This window comes from Eubalaena glacialis, chromosome 14, assembly GCF_028564815.1.
Source record: "Eubalaena glacialis isolate mEubGla1 chromosome 14, mEubGla1.1.hap2.+ XY, whole genome shotgun sequence".
Lineage (NCBI taxonomy): Eukaryota > Metazoa > Chordata > Mammalia > Artiodactyla > Balaenidae > Eubalaena > Eubalaena glacialis.
The window spans coordinates 6,689,085-6,707,333 of NC_083729.1; the positions used below are offsets into that span (position 1 = coordinate 6,689,085).

General features: G+C 53.4%; 1 protein-coding gene across 6 annotated transcripts in view; it reads left to right on the forward strand.

The window, feature by feature from the left end:
* Positions 1-17,690, forward strand: part of ASAP2 (ArfGAP with SH3 domain, ankyrin repeat and PH domain 2) — a 159,059-nt gene extending 141,369 nt beyond the window's left edge. Inside the window, exons 19-28 of one of the 6 annotated variants that reach the window (XM_061210425.1) lie at positions 1,739-1,854; positions 2,861-2,928; positions 4,107-4,220; positions 6,436-6,688; positions 9,116-9,250; positions 10,712-10,880; positions 12,448-12,497; positions 12,972-13,063; positions 13,510-13,632; positions 15,317-17,690. In XM_061210425.1, coding sequence (XP_061066408.1) covers positions 1,739-1,854; positions 2,861-2,928; positions 4,107-4,220; positions 6,436-6,688; positions 9,116-9,250; positions 10,712-10,880; positions 12,448-12,497; positions 12,972-13,063; positions 13,510-13,632; positions 15,317-15,391 — 1,195 coding nt within the window. In that variant the 3' untranslated portion in view covers positions 15,392-17,690. Of the gene's footprint in view, positions 1-1,738; positions 1,855-2,860; positions 2,929-4,106; positions 4,221-6,435; positions 6,689-9,115; positions 9,251-10,711; positions 10,921-11,783; positions 12,425-12,447; positions 12,498-12,971; positions 13,064-13,509; positions 13,633-15,316 lie in introns of those variants that run through there. The other 5 variants (XM_061210426.1, XM_061210427.1, XM_061210428.1 and 2 more) reach the window with 5 other exon arrangements.
* Positions 17,691-18,249: the final 559 nt, after the last annotated feature.

Below are 18,249 nucleotides of genomic sequence, written 5' to 3' on the forward strand. Positions count from 1 at the left end.
GGGTGTTCCGATGCAATCCTAATAAAGCCCCCTCCTGGGGTCTGCGAGGTCCCGCCTCTAGTGTCTGGGACTCAGGAAGACGCCCCGTCGATAGGCCTGCTGAATTCCGAGCCCCGGGAAAGCAGCCTCTGTCTGTGGCCCCCACGACCACTCCTTTGCTTGTCCCATGAGGTGCGGGTCCCACGAGGTCCAGGCGGGGCACCCTGAGCAGGGGGAGAGGGAAGCAGGAAGCAGAGATCCTCCTCCAGCCGCTGGCCGAGCTGAGGTTGTAAACCGCAACACAGGGTTGTGGGTGTTTTGCGTGGCTGGAAAAGCTGTTATTTTTAATTAGAAGTTGACTTTAGAGAGGACATGCACGGACGGTTTCCCTGGCCCCAGTAGTCCCATTTGGTACGTTCTGCCTCGCTTGGTGCGGGGCCTGCCTGGCAGCTGAAGGCCAGTGGTGAAGCCCCGTCAAGGAGCATCCTGACTGCCTGATCCTGGCTTGGGTGGGTGGGTGCTGGAGGGGGCGGTGCTGGTTAAAAGCCACAGGAATTGGCTTCAGATGGAACAGAAAATTCCAAAGTGCAGAAGCAAGGAGAGATTTTGCATTTTGTATCTTCTGCCATTCCCGGCTGTCTTCAGAAGAAGAAATGGCCAGAGGTAGAGGAGCTTGGGAGGCAGCTCCTTCCCCAGGAGCCGGGAGTTCTCTGGATGCCTGGGGGAAGCTGCTCGGACCGTCCTGTCCTCTGATGGAGCCTGAATGCTGTCCCAGTGTGCCAGCAGCATGGCAGGGGCCAGCTCTGTGAGCAGCTGAGTGGTGCCATCCCCCTCAGTGCAAATTCTCAGGGGCAGGAGAAGGGGAATCCTGGCTTCTTTTCTTCCAGAATGGGAGGAGGACAGCAGGAGTAGAGGGGAGATCAGAAGCGCGGCTCCTTTTTTACACTGAAAACGTAGCTGCTTTAAAAAAGAAAGGGAGGGCGGGAGGAAGGAGTAAGTGTAGCTGGTTTCCCCCTGATGGGAGCTGCGGGCATCACCTCCTGGTGGTCACGCTCCTGTTCCCACATGTCTGTCCGGGGCAGAGCCCGCTGTCCAGCTCCGAACAGGCCCAGGGCCACCTCCACCAGTGGGCTGAGTGGCTTGTCCTGGGATCTCCTGGTTTTGTTTTGTGTTGGAAGAATCTTTGTGGTCTCCTCACGGTTCCCCCGTAGCCTGTTTCCAGGGCAGCTCAGAGGAGCCTGGGGACTCCGAACTTTGGAAGAGCGGCATTTCCACTTCCTGGCAAGAGTGTTGTTAGTAAGATGAGAAAAGCTCACCCTGTCCTTCTGTGTGGGACAGACTGGGCAAGTCACGCAGGCTTCCTAAGGCCCAGACGGGCACTGCCAGTGAAGCGGGAGGGATGCCAGGTTCACCTGCCCGTGCCCCCGCTCAGGTGCACACAGGTGCCTTGCTCCCTTTCTGGCGGCTCTGCCATTGTTGTTTATTCCCCGATGGCCTAAAGCCAAGGCCTCCTCCTGCCCACAGGCAGGGCTGGTGCTGTGGGCCCCCCATCCTGGAGGAGGATTGAGAGAAAGCCTGCCCTCCGTGAACCTGAGTTCTGGCTGCCTCTCTCGGGGAAGGAAAGCAGCCATGCCCATCATTCGCATGTTGTCTATGGCTGCTTTCAAGCCCCCCTGGCAGAGCTGAAGTCCCTGCCGGGCAGCCCCAGTCCTCTGGCCTGTGACTCACTGTTCCCTTTCTCTGTTCCCGTCCCTGCCAGTGGGAACCTGGACAAACAGACGGGCAAGGGCAGCACGGCCCTGCATTACTGCTGCCTGACAGACAGCGCCGAGTGCCTCAAGCTGCTGCTGCGGGGCAAGGCCTCCATCGGCATCGGTGAGCCTCCCCCCACCGCCCCATGCAGTTCCTGGTGCGGGGCTCTGGGCAGAGCTGGGGAGTCAGTCCCGCCCTGCAAGGCTGCTGCGGTCGCGTGCTCATCAGCAGTTTCCCTCTGCTGTCTTGTAGGCTTGCCGCCAAGTGCAGGCATTTTCTGAGAGGCAGAGGATGGCCCTGCAGCTGTCGCTGGTACCCAGGTGACCTGACCAGGTTTGGGCGTCTCGCCCTCCTGTTCATGACCCCCACCTGGGATCATGCCGAGCCCCTCACTGGCTCTGGGTGGGCATGTTTACTGGTGAGCGTCACTGTTCACTGCCCCTCCGTTCACTGGCACCAGGCCTCCTCCACGGGGGACCCGTGTCTGCTTGGCCTTCACCCCTCCCTCCCCTGTGGGACCCTGACCTGTAGCCGGCCAGGCACAGTCTAGGCCGAGGGTGTCCGGCTGTGACGGTGTCCTGAGGTGGAGCTTTTGAAGAACTGTTAAACAGAGAGCCAAGAACAGGAAGAAGGCACGTGCCTGCTTGCGAGCCAAGTTGGCTTTTTTTCTTTTTTAATTAATCATCAAATCTCATTGACTGAGGCTCATTTAGAAGAAAATACACAATTCCAAATCTTCAGACTGCTTAAAAGGAGGTGTAAAGTCTTCTACAGTCAGATGCCTGGAACTAGATTAGCAGTGCTTTTGGTTGGAGAATTACCATGAACTGCTTCATTCAACGACTTATACCTTGGATATTTATTTACATTAGTTGGCTACTTCAGTGGTTTTATCTTCATTAGATTAGCTCAAACCTCGTCTTATAAAACCTTCCCGACTGCACACTGCTGCAGTTCTGTACGATTTCAGGACAGTTCAGCCCCGACTGTGGCAAACTAGCTGGATTTCATTAGTCGTGCTCGGTTCCGTTTGGTGCTGCTTCACTGGGTCTCTTTTTAATTGCCTCTCAGTGTCAGACCTCTGCTTGCTTTTGCCGTAACACGTCTGTTCGTTCCCCCCGCCTCTTAGCTAACGAGTCAGGAGAGACGCCGCTGGACATCGCCAAGCGCCTCAGGCACGAGCGCTGTGAGGAGCTGGTGAGTGTCCCGCCCCCTGGCATGGACAAGGTGGGGTTGGGGGCGCTGCTCCTTGGGGAGGGCTCTCGTGGAGCCTGCGGGAGGGTCCTGAGCAGATCCCAGTGGCCTAGAGGGGACGGCTCGGAGAGAGTGTCCTGGGGCCCCTTAGAGAGGAGGTGACCATCCCCCTCATGGTGACACTCGGAACACGAGCCAGTCTGTGCTGGTGGGACATGTTGACGGCGGCCCTGGCTTTGTCTGGGGTGAGTGGCGCCAAGGCCCCTCTGAGTCAGACAGGCCGGGTTTACAGGGGGCTCCACCCCTGCGACTTGGGAAGGTCGTGCCAGCTCTCTCTGCTGTTGCCTTGTGTGTGAAGGGGGGGTCAGGCATACCAGTTCGCAGGTTTTTTGGGGGAATCATTGTTGAACTCTGCAGAGCAGTGGGCACAGAGTAAGGGCTCAGTCCATGGCGCCAGTAACAGTTGGTGCTGCAGAGCTGTAGGACTGCTAACAGGTATTATCCTCAGCACTTCATGTCCAGTAACTCATTTAATCTTGATAATCACCGTAAAGCATTAACTAATAGGTACCTACTGTTACCCCATTTTACAGATGAGGAGACAGGTACGGAAGGGTTAAGTAACTCGCCCAAGACCACATGGCTACTGTCTGGCTTTGGAGAAAAGTCAGACCGTAATGTGCTAAGGCACCCATTTATCTAATGGATTAACCTCTCTCCTGTGCACCTAGAATGGAACCAGCTATCTACCTTCCTGGAGAGAATTGAGAAGCTGGTCATTCACGTCATTTTCCGCAGGGCTTCATTCTCTCGTGCTGGTCAGGAAAAGCGGGGTTAACAGTTAGTGGACACGTTTCTTCTCCTCAGATTGAGATGCTCCCATGTGCAGTTGTGGGTACCTGCAGGCTGACGGTCACCCTTTAGATCTCAAACACCCCTTGGCTGCGTGCTGCAACTTTGCAGCTTACAAAGCACTAAATGGGAGTTGTCGGGTTTGAGCTTCAAGGTTATCTGTGGATTAGGGAGTGGGGGCTTGACCTGAGACGCAGCGAATTGGATAAGCCAGCTTCATACTGGGGCGCAGGCTCCCTGCCCGCTACCTCTTGGCCATCTTGGTGGACACCCGCTTTACAAGGCCGAGTATACGAGCAGCGTCACCGACGGTGCTTTGTTGTTCTCAGCTGACCCAGGCCTTATCTGGAAGGTTTAATTCTCACGTTCATGTCGAGTATGAATGGCGACTGCTCCACGAAGACCTGGATGAGAGCGATGACGACGTGGATGAGAAGCTGCAGGTCTGTGCCAGCTTGTGAAACGCTAAGAGTGTTATGAACAGCGTCCTTCAGAGCGGTGTGGGTCCTGGCCTATAATTAGGGTAGAGAGCTGTTTGTAGAAAAGGAAATACAGTTTACTTTTTGCTTCCAGTGATCTCAGTAGGTTTGTGGTTTTACCCTTCCCATAACTGTCTCCTGTCTCCCAGCTCCTACAGACGTGACTGTAAACGAACGATAATTATGTAATCAGAGGCAGCTTCTCACCTTCTGATATGAAGGAAAGATACGGAGAGCCTTGGATTCTAGGGGATTTTAGAGGGAGCTCTCTCACTGTGGATAATGTGATAAAGAGCCAGGTTCCCCCAGGAGCAGTGATCATGTTCACCTAGTTGATCTTTAAAACCTTCACTGAAATCACTGACCCTTAGAGATCATTGGGTCCAACTCATTCCTTTATTAGATGGGGTCATTCAGGCCTCAAGAGAGGGGATGTCTTGGCCACAGTGAAGCCAGTATTTGGAGACCAACCTGGGGCTCTTGCCTCCTGGTCCAGCCTCTCCTCATGATGCTCTGTCTTGAGCACTTGAGGGCACCCCTGGAAGGTTGCCACCTTCACACGAGGCTCAGAGTCAGACCCAGGAAGACTGACTCCAAAGCCCATACGCCTAGCTGCTGTGAAATTAGTGGGAAAGCCGGGTGTAACGTTTTAATTTTTACTGTAGGATTTTAATGTCCTGATGTGTATTGATGTCTGATTATTTATATATGGCATTTCCGAAACCTATTGGACTATCCCGGTTTATGGAGCAGTTAATATCCTTACTTATGGTTTCTTGGAATAAGAAATTTCTGAGTTAGCTGTAAAACGGTATCAAAGTGAGGGGAGCTGGCTATTTCACACTTAGATTTGCCTTTAAAAGGGGAGAAGGTTTGAAACACCTGCCCTGGAGCGAGTGCCTCTTGGTCAGGCACACGTCACATTCCCGGGGTCGTGCAGGCAGTGACTCGGCAGGTGCCGTGGACCCAGTGAAAGCCCGGCAGCGGCGCTGACACTCGTCCCCACCCCTTCAGCAGAGAGCGGCGGGCGTGGAGGTTCACACAGCCATGGGCTTTGTTGGAATTTAAACTGTGCGTGAAGAGCCACTGGCCATTGAGCTCCTCGCACTGGAGCTGGGCGTGAGCCGTTGGTTGGCCAGAGCCTTGACCGGGCGGGTGGCCCCGTGAGGGGAGGAGGGGGTGACAGCCGATACTGATACCTGCTAAGCTCCGGGCACTGTGCTGGCAGTTAAAGTTAGACCCACTAGGGAATTCCCTGGCGGTCCAGTGGTTAGGGCTCCGCACTCACTGCCAAGGGCCCAGGTTCAATCCGTGGTCGGGGAACTGAGATCCCGCATGCCACGTGGTGAGACCAAAAAATAAAAATAAAAAAATAAAGTTAGACCCACTTATCAGATGAGAAGTAGGGTCAGGAAGGTTAATTTGCTCAAGATCACAGCTACTGTAACGAAGCTGACTTTGAAATATGAGTTCCATCGAATTTACTCAAGTCCGTGGTTCCATGCCCATGACTTTCAGGTGGAGCAGGGGTCAGCAGACTCGTAAAGGGCCAGATAATAAATGTTTTAGGCTTTGTTGCAACTCCTCAGCTCTGCCAGGGTGGCTTGACAGCAGCCATAGACAATATGCAAATGATGGGCATGACTGCTTTCTAATAAAACTTTATAAAAACAGGTGGTGGCCCCATGGGCCGTGATTTGCTGACCCCTGAGTTAGAGGACTCTTAAGAGTTCCAGTTCCTACGGGAAGAAGACGTTGATCTCCCCCGAGTTAGCCGTATAGCTGTTGGGGATCAGCTGTGGCTCTGCGTGCCTAGGGCAGCTGCACTGTTCTGCCGTCAGAGAATGATGTTTATGGAGGGGACATGCAGTGAAATACAGAGCTAGGCTGAGATAACTCTGGATGGTAAAGATGAAATAGCTTATATTTTAAATTCTTCCCAGAATGAAGAATTAATTGTAAGTTTTTGTAAATCATGGCTTTTTTTTGTGGGTGTGTTTCCGTTAAGGGACCTGATGAGAGTGAGTTTTAGGTTTTGCGGCTGTCATGTAACAGTAAAAGTGCACCGTGCCCAGGTATTAGACTGGTGTACCTGAGGCTGTACCCAGTACGTCAGTCGCTGCGACCAAGAGGTCAGCGCGTCTGTATTTCACACACCTCTGCCCACTACCCCCCGCAGCCCAGTCCCAGTCGGCGAGAAGACCGGCCCGTCAGCTTCTACCAGCTGGGCTCCAGCCAGCTGCAGTCCAACACCGCGTCTCTGGCCAGAGACGCTGCCAGCCTGGCCAAGGACAAGCAGAGGGGCTTCGTGCCCAGCATCTTGCAGAACGAGACGTACGGGGCCATCCTGAGCGGCAGCCCACCGCCCACCCAGCCTGCGGCCCCCAGCACCGCCAGTGCTCCCCCACTGCCCCCGCGGAACGTTGCCAAAGGTACTGAGCTGTTGGTAGCCCCTGGACGCATGAGCGGTGTCGTGGGATTTTGCTTTGGGGAAGCTGTAGTTGCTTTGCCCCCCGGCTAGCTAACGTGTGGGCCAGCTTCAGGACATGTTTTTTCATTTGGGGTCCTTTGTTTTGTACTTATGTTGTTTGCTTCCTAAAAGAACTCCGTCATTCTTGGGATGGTGGTAGAGTGTCTTGACTTCATTCTCGTTCTGGGCAGGGGTGTGGCACGTGTGACTCGAGGGATGCAGGGGCGCCACCAGGGTAGGCCTGAGGTGGAGGGGTCAGCACCTGCTGCTGGTCCCTGGATGTTTCCCTGCAGACCTTCTTCCCGGTCCTTTTCTCTTTGCGGTCCGCCCCTCACTACCCCTCCCTTTGCCTTCATTCTTTCCCTTTTTATCTTTCTCCTGCCTGTACTCGGCCAGCTTGTGGCATCCGATTATTTCCTATCTCTGTGATCCCCATGAAATGAAGGATAAGGAGATGCTAATTTGGGAAACGGTGCTCAGCCTAACTGTAAAAATACGAAACAGTCCCCGAGGGTCCTACCAGCGCCTTAAGTGCCAAAGCTTCCTGTGCTAACCTCAGTCGCTCTGTCACAGCACAGTGAGTTTGACTCAACAGATGCTGTTTTTTTGTTTTTATAAAAATGGAAACATGAGCCCCCCCAGGTTTAGTAATTTTCCCAGCACTGAAGGCCCACTGGCCATGATGCTCCCTAAAGGCAGGTCCCGCAAGTAGCCAGGCCAGCTGTGGGCTGGGGCCTCCAGAGGGCTTCCCAGGGGACGGGGGGCAGGAGCCTCCATGGGGCGTGATGTCTGGGCCCACGGCTGCTGTAGGCCAATGGTGGTCCCAAGAGTAAGTCCCAAATTGCATTTGTGCGGGAGCTGCTCTCCGGCAGGGGCTTGTAGGCGCGTGACGGTGGTGCTGCAAGCCCTGGGAGGGAGGAGTGCCCATGTCTGCCGTCCTGTGGGGTCTGTGCTCACGGTGTGGGGCGGCTGTGCCCACCGCCGCCCCCCCCGCTGCCCTGAGTGTATTGCAGACCCTCCCCCACGGCTCTGCCCCCAGCGCTCAGGCAGGCAGAGAAGGCTGATGAGCCTCTCGTCTGGGTCACCGAGCCACACGCCTTAGGAGCAGACCCACGCTGCACGGGCAGACCCCTGAAACCTGCCCGCTCACCTCCCGCAGAGCCCGTTCCTCCAGGGCACCCAGGCCTGACCGAGAGGTCCCTCAGCAAGGAAGGAGGTCACGTCCCCCAGCTGCGAGGGACCCGGGCGGGCGGGGGCCGCTGCGGTGGCTGGGGCCTTGTGGGTGCGTCTCGTTGCCTCCCCCCCAGATCCCGGTGCCTGTGTTCATCTCCACCCCATTAGTGACTTTTACTGACTGTGTGTGTCATGTTAGGAAAGATTTTATTTTGCTCTGTTGGGTCATATAAGAAGAATAGAAAGCTGTTCACCTCTATTTCTTGCTTTCTTAAAATCTTAGGATGAGAAAGTTTGGGGTTTTTTTCCCCCATTTCTTTCTGCCACTCCCACCGTTAGCTCCGTCTCTTCCTTTGGTGACGGAGATCGCCCTTCATCCCTGCCAGCCCCCCAAAGGGTATCTTTGTTCTCCGTCTGTTCCACCCTCGATCCACGAGGAGTCACCACCCAACAAGTAGGACGGGGCTGATGTCTCGGGCCCGGCATCGAGGAGGACGTTGTCCACGGCAGACGTGCGAAGGCGCCCGCTGGCCTCGGGTGGGCCATGTGCGGTGCGGCCTGCTTTCATCTCCAGGCCCAGCCTCAGGCACGGCCGTGCCTGTGCCCCAAGCAGGTGCAGCTCTGTGAGGAGGAGCTCTGTGGGCGGAGGAAGGGTGTGACCAGGGTGGTGCCATCTCCCTGGTGTGTCACCTGAGCCAACTTTCAGCCAGAAATAAGTTTGCCCTTCACCAGATGTCTTTGATTTGCACCCTCCTCTCCACGTGCTCTGTCTGAGGACGGGTGCCCCCCTGTGCGAGGTGGTGACCCCACAGGGAGGACTGAGATGGGTAGAGACAAGCAGACGTCCTGTCCCCGAGTGCAGTGCTCAGGAAGGTCACTGTGGTCATCATTTTCTTCTTCAAACAGTGTTTCAATTTGAGAAATAAAATAGGTAAGATTGAGAAGACCAACTGGGAATTCTCCCCGGAGCATCGTTGGTTCGGTGTGTGTTGGTATCTGTCTTCCAGATACCAGAAACAAGAATTTTTTTAAAATTAACGTCCTGTTTGTGGCCTTAGTGCTCTTCTAGAAGGGTCACGTGTACCATTTTACAGGGGAGAGGATCAATAATGCAGTGTTCTGTTTCTGTTTTTGTTCTGTGCTCGTGCGTGTGCGTGCGTGCGTGTGCATGCCTGCGTGTGCACGTGCGTGTGTGTGCATGTGCGTGTGTGTGCAGTTCAGCCAGCCTCCTCCGCTAACGCCCTGTGGAAGACAAACTCTGTAAGTGTGGACAGTGTAAGCCGGCAGCGATCTTCGTCAGATCCGCCAGCTGTCCATCCACCGCTGCCCCCTCTCCGCGTGACATCTACCAGTACGTTTTTTTCCTTTTTCCTTTCTCGCTGTTGGGCTTTGTGCAGCTGGATGGCTGGGGGGTCTCTCGGCAGCCCGGCACTGCCTGGGGACCTGTGGCTCTTCTGTGGCCCCAGCCCTGCGGCCGCTGCCCCCCAGCAGCAGACTCCTGTCTGTCTCACACCGCACGGGGGCCCTTCACTCCTGCTCTGTCTCCCGAGCACTTCAGCAGCATTTCTGTCTCTCACACATTGGCCTCGGGGCTGCCTTTGGCCGTTGGGTGGTTCTCGATGCTGGGGTGTGTTCCTGTGGATTATAATCTGGTCTGTGCTCTGCCCTTCAGTGTCACATGTCCGTGGGAGTCTCAGCACCCGGGGGGCGGGGGGCGAGGCCTGGACGCTGTAGGAGAGTGGGGCTCCGGCATCGCAGGGTCGGGGGGTGCTTTGAGGGCGCTGAGGGTTTCCCTGGTCCCCCGGTTTCCTTACCCGGAGTTAAGGGGGGAGAAGCCCAGCCCTGGCTGCAGTCGGTGTCGTACGCGCACTGGAGGCGGAGCGGGCACGGGGTCTTCCGGACGCTGGGGCGGGGGGCACCCAGCTCCGGCACACCCAAGTCAGATGGCACGGGGCCGGGTCCTGGGGGGCACCCAGCGGGTCTCAGAAGCCCACTTTCACACTCGCAGTCTGGCGTCCCCGGGGCTGTAGATGTGCATGCTAGAGTCTGCCTTTTGACTTTCCCTTTAAAGCAGAAAAAGGAGAGAAGAATGACAAAAGGAAAGAAGGATTAAACTGATCCCTCCCTGGTCAGCCGGCTCACCGCGCCCGCTGTCCTGGGAGAGAGGAGCTGCCGGCTCCTTGGGTGTCAGCGTCCAGGCCCGGGGCAGGTCGCCGGCTCCGCAGCGACCGCGGGACGCGAACGCTGGACGTTGTGGGGGGGCTGCTGTTGGTCGGGGAAATGGGGGGAGGCGTGGGCTCAAGGCCCGGCTCCCTGCCTCACTGGCCGTGCGCTTGGGGAAAGCAGCGGCCTCCTCGCCTGTGAAACGTAGAGAGTGATACAACTCGTCCCGCTGCCTCTCGCGGACCGGGAGCCTTTCCAGCTAGTTCTTCGCAGCCTTCCCTCAGACTGACCGGCCGCGGCCAGCGGCATGGGTGGGGCCCCGGGGCAGGACCGGCGCCAGACCCAGGCCGGGCCTCCTGCTGCCGCTTCTCCAGGTCCCCGTGGAGGGCGGAAACCCACAGGGGGCTGGCTTCCCACGGGGGCTTCTAGCTGAGAAAATACTCCCAGGCTCTTAGAGGCATTTTAGTCCCAACTTGAGGCTCGGAAAGACTCCCCGCCAGCACTGTTTTCTGAAAATCGTCGATGAAAGTAGGTTTTTTCCTTATGCGGTAGGGGAAGGAAAAAGGAAGCCCGTATCGGAAGAGCCTCGGCTGGGAGGGGGCGCCTGAAGTGTGACCCTCCGCGTTTCTCTCCTTTGCTCTCTCCGCAGACCCGCTGGCTCCCACGCCGCCCCCTCCGGTAGCAAAAACGCCCAGTGTGCTGGAGGCCTTGAGCCAGCAGAGCAAGCCGGCACAGCCCGGGCTCCCGCCCGGCAAAGCCCCGCCGCCGCTGCCGCCGCAGCTGCCCAGCCGCCTGCCCCAGAAGAGGCCTGCTCCCGGGTAACCGCCGCTCTTCTGCATCCCCCTCGGGCCGGGCCAGGTCGGCCATCCCTGCTTCCCAGGGGCACCAGCCCCGTAACTTCACCTGCTGAGATTTCTCTGAACGTTTGAAACCTTCCACGTTTCTACTACTGTGACCCCTAAGGTCAAGTGTTACATAACTAAGTGGTTATGCTTCAGGTGTCTAAAAAATAAGAATGTTTAAACTGCAAAAATTTCATACCAATGTACATTTTATATCCACATGATGAATTTAGATTTCTGTTCAGTACAGACACCAGGATTTGGGGAGTTAAAGTCCTCAAGACACGAGGCCTCTAGGTCTTATTTGTTGATCACTCACAGGGTTATCTCGACTACATGGACCCTCTGTAGTGCGGGGCATGTATTTCCTACAAACAAGGACATTCTCCTACATAAACACAATACAACCAGCAAAATCAGGAAATTAACGTGGATGCTACCTTCCAAAACTCAGACTCCAAGTTTTGCCACGTGTCTAAATACCGTCCTTTACTACAGAGGGATCCAGTTCGTGGCCCTCAGTCTGGATCTTTATGGTGGAAAAATGGTTCCTTTTTAGTGGGAATGATATTTAGAAGCCAAGATCTGAATGCTTAGTGTCTTCATTGCTGTTGCAGTGTCACTGCACCCAGGCAGGCCCTCTGAGTGGTCAGAACTAGGGACACACACACACACGTGTGTGTGGAGAGCCGTTCGTCCCTTGCTTGTCCCCGTCTGCCTCTTCTGCCCTCCATCCCCTCCCATCACATGTCAAGCCCCAGTTGTGGGCCTGGCTCTGCGCAGAGAACTGGAATAGGGCTCCTCTCTCGGCTCATCAGACATTCTTGTCACTTGTCCTTACTTGGAGAGTTGACAGAACTGGTGTCACACCTTTTGCAGGTGGAAATGCTGACTCACAGAAACGCATTTATCCAGGCCCACCCGGCAAGCCTGAGTGAACAGACCGCTGTCTGCCAGCCCTGGGAGCCGGCTCCCTTACCTGCGTGTCCCTTCCTGTGGTGCTGGGACGTGCCGGGCCCGGGGTTCATGGGGCAGGGGTTGCTGAGCCATGTCAGTCACGGCGGTTATAGGCAGCAGGGATCACAGAGTACAGAGGCATGGATAACGCGGGCTAGTGGTGCTTGGGCAGGTCCTAGCAGAGCCATCAGGGCCCTGGGGTTGATACTGCCCCACCCTGACATAGGAAGAGACCCAGGCCGCGCGGGGAGGGGATGGGGCACATCACGGCTAGAGCTGGTTGGTGGTGCCCAGTTTCCAGCCCAGACCCGGGGCATCGGCAACGGGCTCACACGGGACAGGAGAGCTTCAGGAGGAGCCTGGTTTGGGAATCGGGAACCTTCGATCTAGCACTGCCCTCTGGACCTCTCATTCTTACTTTTTCCAAAAAAAAAAAAAAAAAAGAGGTAGTTGGATGGCAGTTGATAAAATGAGCTCAACCATTTTCAACTTGAACACAGGTCCTTTAGAAAAGGGAATGAGGCGGAGCGGTAGCATGCCTTGCAGGCCTCGGGCACCAGTGAATCTATTTTCCCCTTCTTTGTAGGCCTGACAAGTCAAGCCCACTGATCAACAAAGGCCAGCCAAGAGGACCTGGTAATTATTCCATGTGAAACTGGGTTACTTTCTGCTGGGTCTGGGGGGCAAAGTGGAGGGTGTTTCCAGCTGTGGTGAACCTCTGGGTCAGGCCCGCTGTCCTGCCCTGGCAGCCACCCTGCCCTCGCAGAGCCTCCGGCGCGCCTGCTCCTGGGGCTGCTCTGTCCCACGCCCCGCATTCCTGTCCCCCTCTGCCGATGGGGACGGGGGTGGGGGGAGCCCTGGCCGGGTCTGGGAGTCAGTGGAGGAGGTTGTGGCGTCTGCCTCGCTCTGTGACACCTGCAGGCCGGCACACGCTAGGCAGGTTGCATGGAAGTCACAGGGTTCTTTGGCCTTTAAGGGACTTTCCCTCAACAGTTAGGAAATCTCAGGCAAGTTGCCTTGTGGCTATGACAGACGGCATTTATGTCGTTTCTATCTTGTGGTGTTGACTGAGGGGGCATATTGTGAAGTCCATTCATTTTGGCCCTAAAGCAGTGGATCTCTCTGGGACAGAAGCTGTGGGTTCTCTGTCCAACGCCGTGGTCACGCAGCCCCCGGCGCCCATGCCCAGGAAGTCACAGGCGGTAAGCGGACGAGCCCCTTCCTTTCTGCCTCTTTGCCCTGGCCAGGAGCGGGTGGGTTATTGTCCAAGGGCTCAGAGGAAACTCTCCCTCTTCCGCTGGTTGGGGTGGGGGAGGCTTCTTCCTGGGTACCTGGTCCTTCGGATCGGAGCAGGATGCAACCCAGAGCCCACAGCCAGTGGGCTGGGCCCTTCGCGGCTCCAGGACAGGCCCCCATGTGCCCACCAGGCACCGGGCCGCCTCGCTCCCTGCTCTCTTCCCTTGGCTGGCCTCCTCCTGGAAGCCCCCCTGCCCCGAGCCACACTGAGCCGCCCCATCTTGACACCCATGGGCTCCCAGGCCTGCGGGCAGCCCTCGGGACCAGTTGGAAGCAAAGTGGCCCAGTTCTCTGCCCTGGAGCAGACGCTTCCCCGCACACTGAGCTCCGAGCCCTCTTCTCCTCGACGCAGACCAAGCTGAAGCCCAAGCGGGTCAAAGCCCTGTACAACTGCGTGGCCGACAATCCCGACGAGCTGACATTCTCCGAGGGGGACGTGATCATCGTGGACGGGGAGGAGGACCAGGAGTGGTGGGTGAGTCGGGGCCTGGCAGGTCTGTTCCCGGGGGAGGCCCGCTGTGCCCCTGACGAGCCTCAGCTGCCCTTTCCGTGGACCCACTTCTGAGTGGGGTCCTCCCTCGTCAGGGCGGACAGGCCACGTGGGCTGCAGTTCGCAGAGCGCACCTGAGGGTTTGAGGTGAGGCCTTGGCTTTCTCGGTGGTGCCTCCTCCCTGGCGTTGCAGGTTTGGTGGAGTGGGGCGCCGAGGGAGAGCTGACCCGGAGGGCAGAGTCGCTGGGTGTCGGGCTGGTCCTGAAACCAGCTGTGGCATCCGGGTGGGAGCTGGAATGGGATGAGCGTGGCGCTTCCCCTGATGACCCTGAGTGTCCAGCCCCGGCCAAGGTCAGGCTGGGTGACCTTGGGCAAGGTGGTGGTGTTGCTAAGCCGCAGCCGCCTCGTCTGAGAAGGGGCAGTGACACGGCACTGCTGCAGCGACGGCACGGCGGCTCCCGGGGAGAGGTGGCTGTCGTAAACTGGACAGTCGCGTAAACAGCTCCCGCACGCCTGGCAGCGTCTGCCGCCTGGGGGCTGCTAACGGCCCAGCTCTGGGGCTTGAGCTCGGATATCAGATGGGTCGCGGTTGCCATCAGGGCGTAGCCAGGACTCACGGAGACAGCTCCGCTCTGTCAAGGGCGAGGGGTGTCGGTCAGAGTCCCTGGCCAGGCGCCCTCCTGGGCGAGCTGTGTGCTCTCTCTCCAGGGCCTGTGAGAACCAGCTCAGGGCCTGGCACCGCCTCTGGCATGGCTGACTCGGGGGTCTTCTTGTGGCCTCTCCCCTCGAGGGGTTCAAGTGCCTGTGGGTCCAGGGCTCCCTCCTCCATCAGCCTTGCTCCATGCAGCGCAGTCAATGCCACGGGTGGCAGAGGGGGCGGCAGCTCCCGGTGCCCGTCCAGGGCTCTGCCCGCCCGCTGCCCGCCTGGCCCTGAGACATGAGGCAGGTCTGGCCTTCACACTTGTGTACAACCCACCACAAGGATGGGGCTCCAGCCTGACACCAGGCTTAGGCATCTGGAAAACACCTGTTCATTTCAAAAACTGTGGCAAAATCAGAAAACTATAAAGAAAGTAAATGCTGCCTGTAATCTCAGGGTATCCCCCCTCACACACACAAATAATTTAAATTTTGGTGATTTTGTTTTACATGTTTATTTAACTACTTAATTTACATCGTTGAGATCAGACTTGAGGTATAATTTATGCAATTTTCCCAGAGCAAAAGTAAATGGACTTACTGATGTCTTAAATGCTTTGACTGCATTTAAATAGGGCCGACTCAGATTTGCCACTTTCTGTGACTTGGCAGTGCACAGACTTCTGATGTTCAGTTTCTTCATCCGTTTAAAAAAAAAAAACAAACAAAAAGGGAGGTCGGGGTGGTGGTCTGATCCTGTGCTGCCTGCCCCCCGAGACCACCAGGACCGCGGTGGGGCGTGTGTGCAGACACCGATTCCCCGCGGGTAGGAGTCCCTGCGGGTAGTAGGCCGGCACTATTTGAGATGGGAGCGAAAGGAAAAACAGTTTAGATGTTGTACCCAAGTAATTCTTTCCCAGAAGAGAGTCTTCCAAACAAATCTTTTTTTTTTCTTCCAAATGCTATAATGCCCTTCAAAGTTTCCAACATTTGGAATTTGTGTAACAACATAACCTCTTATTCATTTCAGATCGGCCACATCGATGGAGATCCCAGTCGCAAAGGAGCATTTCCCGTGTCATTTGTGCACTTTATTGCTGACTAAATTGCTACTGAAAAAAAAAACACGTCTTTTTCTAAAAGTTATCTCGTCTCATTATTGGTACCAAAACTCTTGCCAGATAACCTGTTTTATGAATTGTATTGTACGGTAGCCCACTTTCTCTAAGGCCACTGTTCTGCTTTAAAAACTCAAAGGCAATTTATGTATATCAATGAATTGTTTTTATAATTTGTGTTTTTCATGAAACATTGCTATACTTTTAATAGGAAAAACTGAATTTCCTAAAAGGTGAACTGAAAAGTTATTTTAACTAAATAATGAAGATTCTGAATCTACAGCTTTAGTTGAACCTAAAAATGTTTTGAGTGTGGGAAAGAAATTCATCCTGCTTTTCTTGGCCCACTTCTGGGGTTCGTGACCTTTAGCACAATTATTCTTTTTAGGAAGCCAGGAAATTGTTGCTTTCAAAGTCCATAGCCAGCCCGCACTTTCTACATAAAATGCTTCAGTTCACCTTTAAAGACTTTTTTTTCTTTAAAGATTTCCTTTGAAATCCACCCAGTGTTTATTGGAAATGTATACATAAGCATTGTACTTTCCAGCCCTGGCGTGTGAGGTTGCAACTATCAGTGTATCCTGCATGTGTGTGTAACCTGTTGTGAACAAGCCTACTTGACCCGACTACAGATGGTTTATTACGGCATATGTCACAGCAGTTAATTCAGTTCCAGATTACATTAACTGCATTTCCTGAATCTGGTTAAAAACTAAGGATGATGGACTGCGAAACAGTTCTTTAGTTTCTATGCTTTAGGTGTTTGGGATTTGCCTTCCTGAGCCTCCCTCGTCACACAGCTAGAGTACCGTGGCGCAGACCGACCCCCCCCCCCCGCCATATTACCACAGACTTGCTGTTTCCTATCAAGTGTACCACTGCCTTCCCTTTCTAGCCCAAGAGAATGTTCACTCAGTTTAGTGTCTTGTATTTATATAATATACCAACAGGAATGGTAGCTACACTGTCTTGAAATTTAATCTGTCCATTTGTTTGTAATCAAGAGCATATCAGAAATCTGTAGGTCCCAGGTAATAAAATACTCTCAAACATCCCGGTTTTACTATTGAAGTCCATCATATCATTCTTAAGCTACTGGGGGTGGGGGGGATTAGGTTGTATATGATAAAATCAAAATTCATTAGTTTAATGAACTTGACTATCATACCTCTATTTAGTAATTGTGTAAGATTCATGGTAGGTATATTGGAAATTTTGGCACTCTTTGAGAATAAGTAGGCATATGATGACCACTTAGATTTTTACCAAAAGCGAAGGAGTAAATTTAAGAAGAGGCTTGGAAAGCAAGGAGACGATGCTGTCAGTGCATTTGTTATGATGGTACATTTGATTGAAGCAGCCTGTCTTTATTATGCAAGACTTTTGTAAGTATAGAGCTTTTTTTTCTTTTTTAATTGCATTGTATTTTTTCATTGTTATTATAAAGGGAGACAGAATAAACTGGAATGTTTTATGATGTTGTACGGCAATTTGCCTTTCAAAGTTCTGGGTAAAAATGTGTTAGATCTGTAATTAAAGTCTTTTTTAAAAGCACTACATCTGTTTTCACTAATTGTTAATTTCTGTTTTTGAACCCTTCATTTAGTTAATTCGCTCATAGATTTAAGAAAGTAAACAGATGTTTTGCACAGTGCACTTCATATGTGTATTTTAATACAACGCTCCCACATCTGTATCTTATAATCAGCCTTTTGACTACTTGGTGCCAGCTGTATAAGGAATTAAAGTTGATTCGTATCAACATTTGAACACCAGTCCCAAACTAATATATCAGGTTCACTGGTACATAAACATCTAGGAAATATTTTTCCAATCTACAATTTGGTGGTGCTATTGTGCAGTAATTCATATTACTCTTGCCAGAGGAGAAATTATATTAACTTCCCTACTAATATCCTTTCCTAGTTATTTGCTCTTTGCAAATTAAAAAAAAAAAAAAAGCAACTGAGAGAAAGGAAAACATTGTAGATATCTATTTATATTTAAAGTTTACATGTCATGAACTTAGCTGCAGGATTCTGGCATTTGGCATGCCATTCTCCATCAGATCTGACTTCTAGGGATGGCGACTCAGAAATCTGTCCACAGACTAATGGTTACTGTGTGATCTGTGAAGGGGTGGGTGGGTACCACTGTCTACAGCGTGGATACTATCTGAGATGTATGATATTCAGTTCATTCACTTGATTACTTCGGTCTAGTTGCAGCGCAACTGTATATATTGTATAACCTAAATCAGTTCTTATTTTCATTGTCCTAATTAGAGCATGTTTAATAAGTTTACTCTTCTTGTTAACTAGTCCTTTGACTGGAAAAAAATAAAATACTTTTAAATGGACATGGTGTTTTTCATGTTTTTAATCTTTAGTAAAGCACTGTATATAAAAACAGTCCTTTAGAAAATACACTAGCCTACTGAACATGAGATTCTTTACAGTGTATGACTTTTAACGTGAGCAGTAATCTTTGAAGGTTTTACTATTTCTAATTATCCTGAAGATGATTATTGTGGTTTACCAGCATGTTATCCTGACAATACACTTTTAAAGTTTTACTCTTTGTGACTTGAGTTGGCAGTGTCACCATTTGAAACCAGCACATCCCGGGTCCCCGGGCCAACCTCTGCCTGACCAGAGCTCTGAGCCCGTGAGACCACGTCACTGCCCAGTGCTGCAGGACAGACGGCCTTGGTCTTCCTCAGAAAGTTCTCCATGTTCATTCATCACCGAGGGCACTTCTGTGACACATAAAGGTTATTAAGCTTATTTGTGTTTAAAAGCGACAAATGACGTTGCTTTTTTAGTCCCAGTAGGTAGGTAACTTC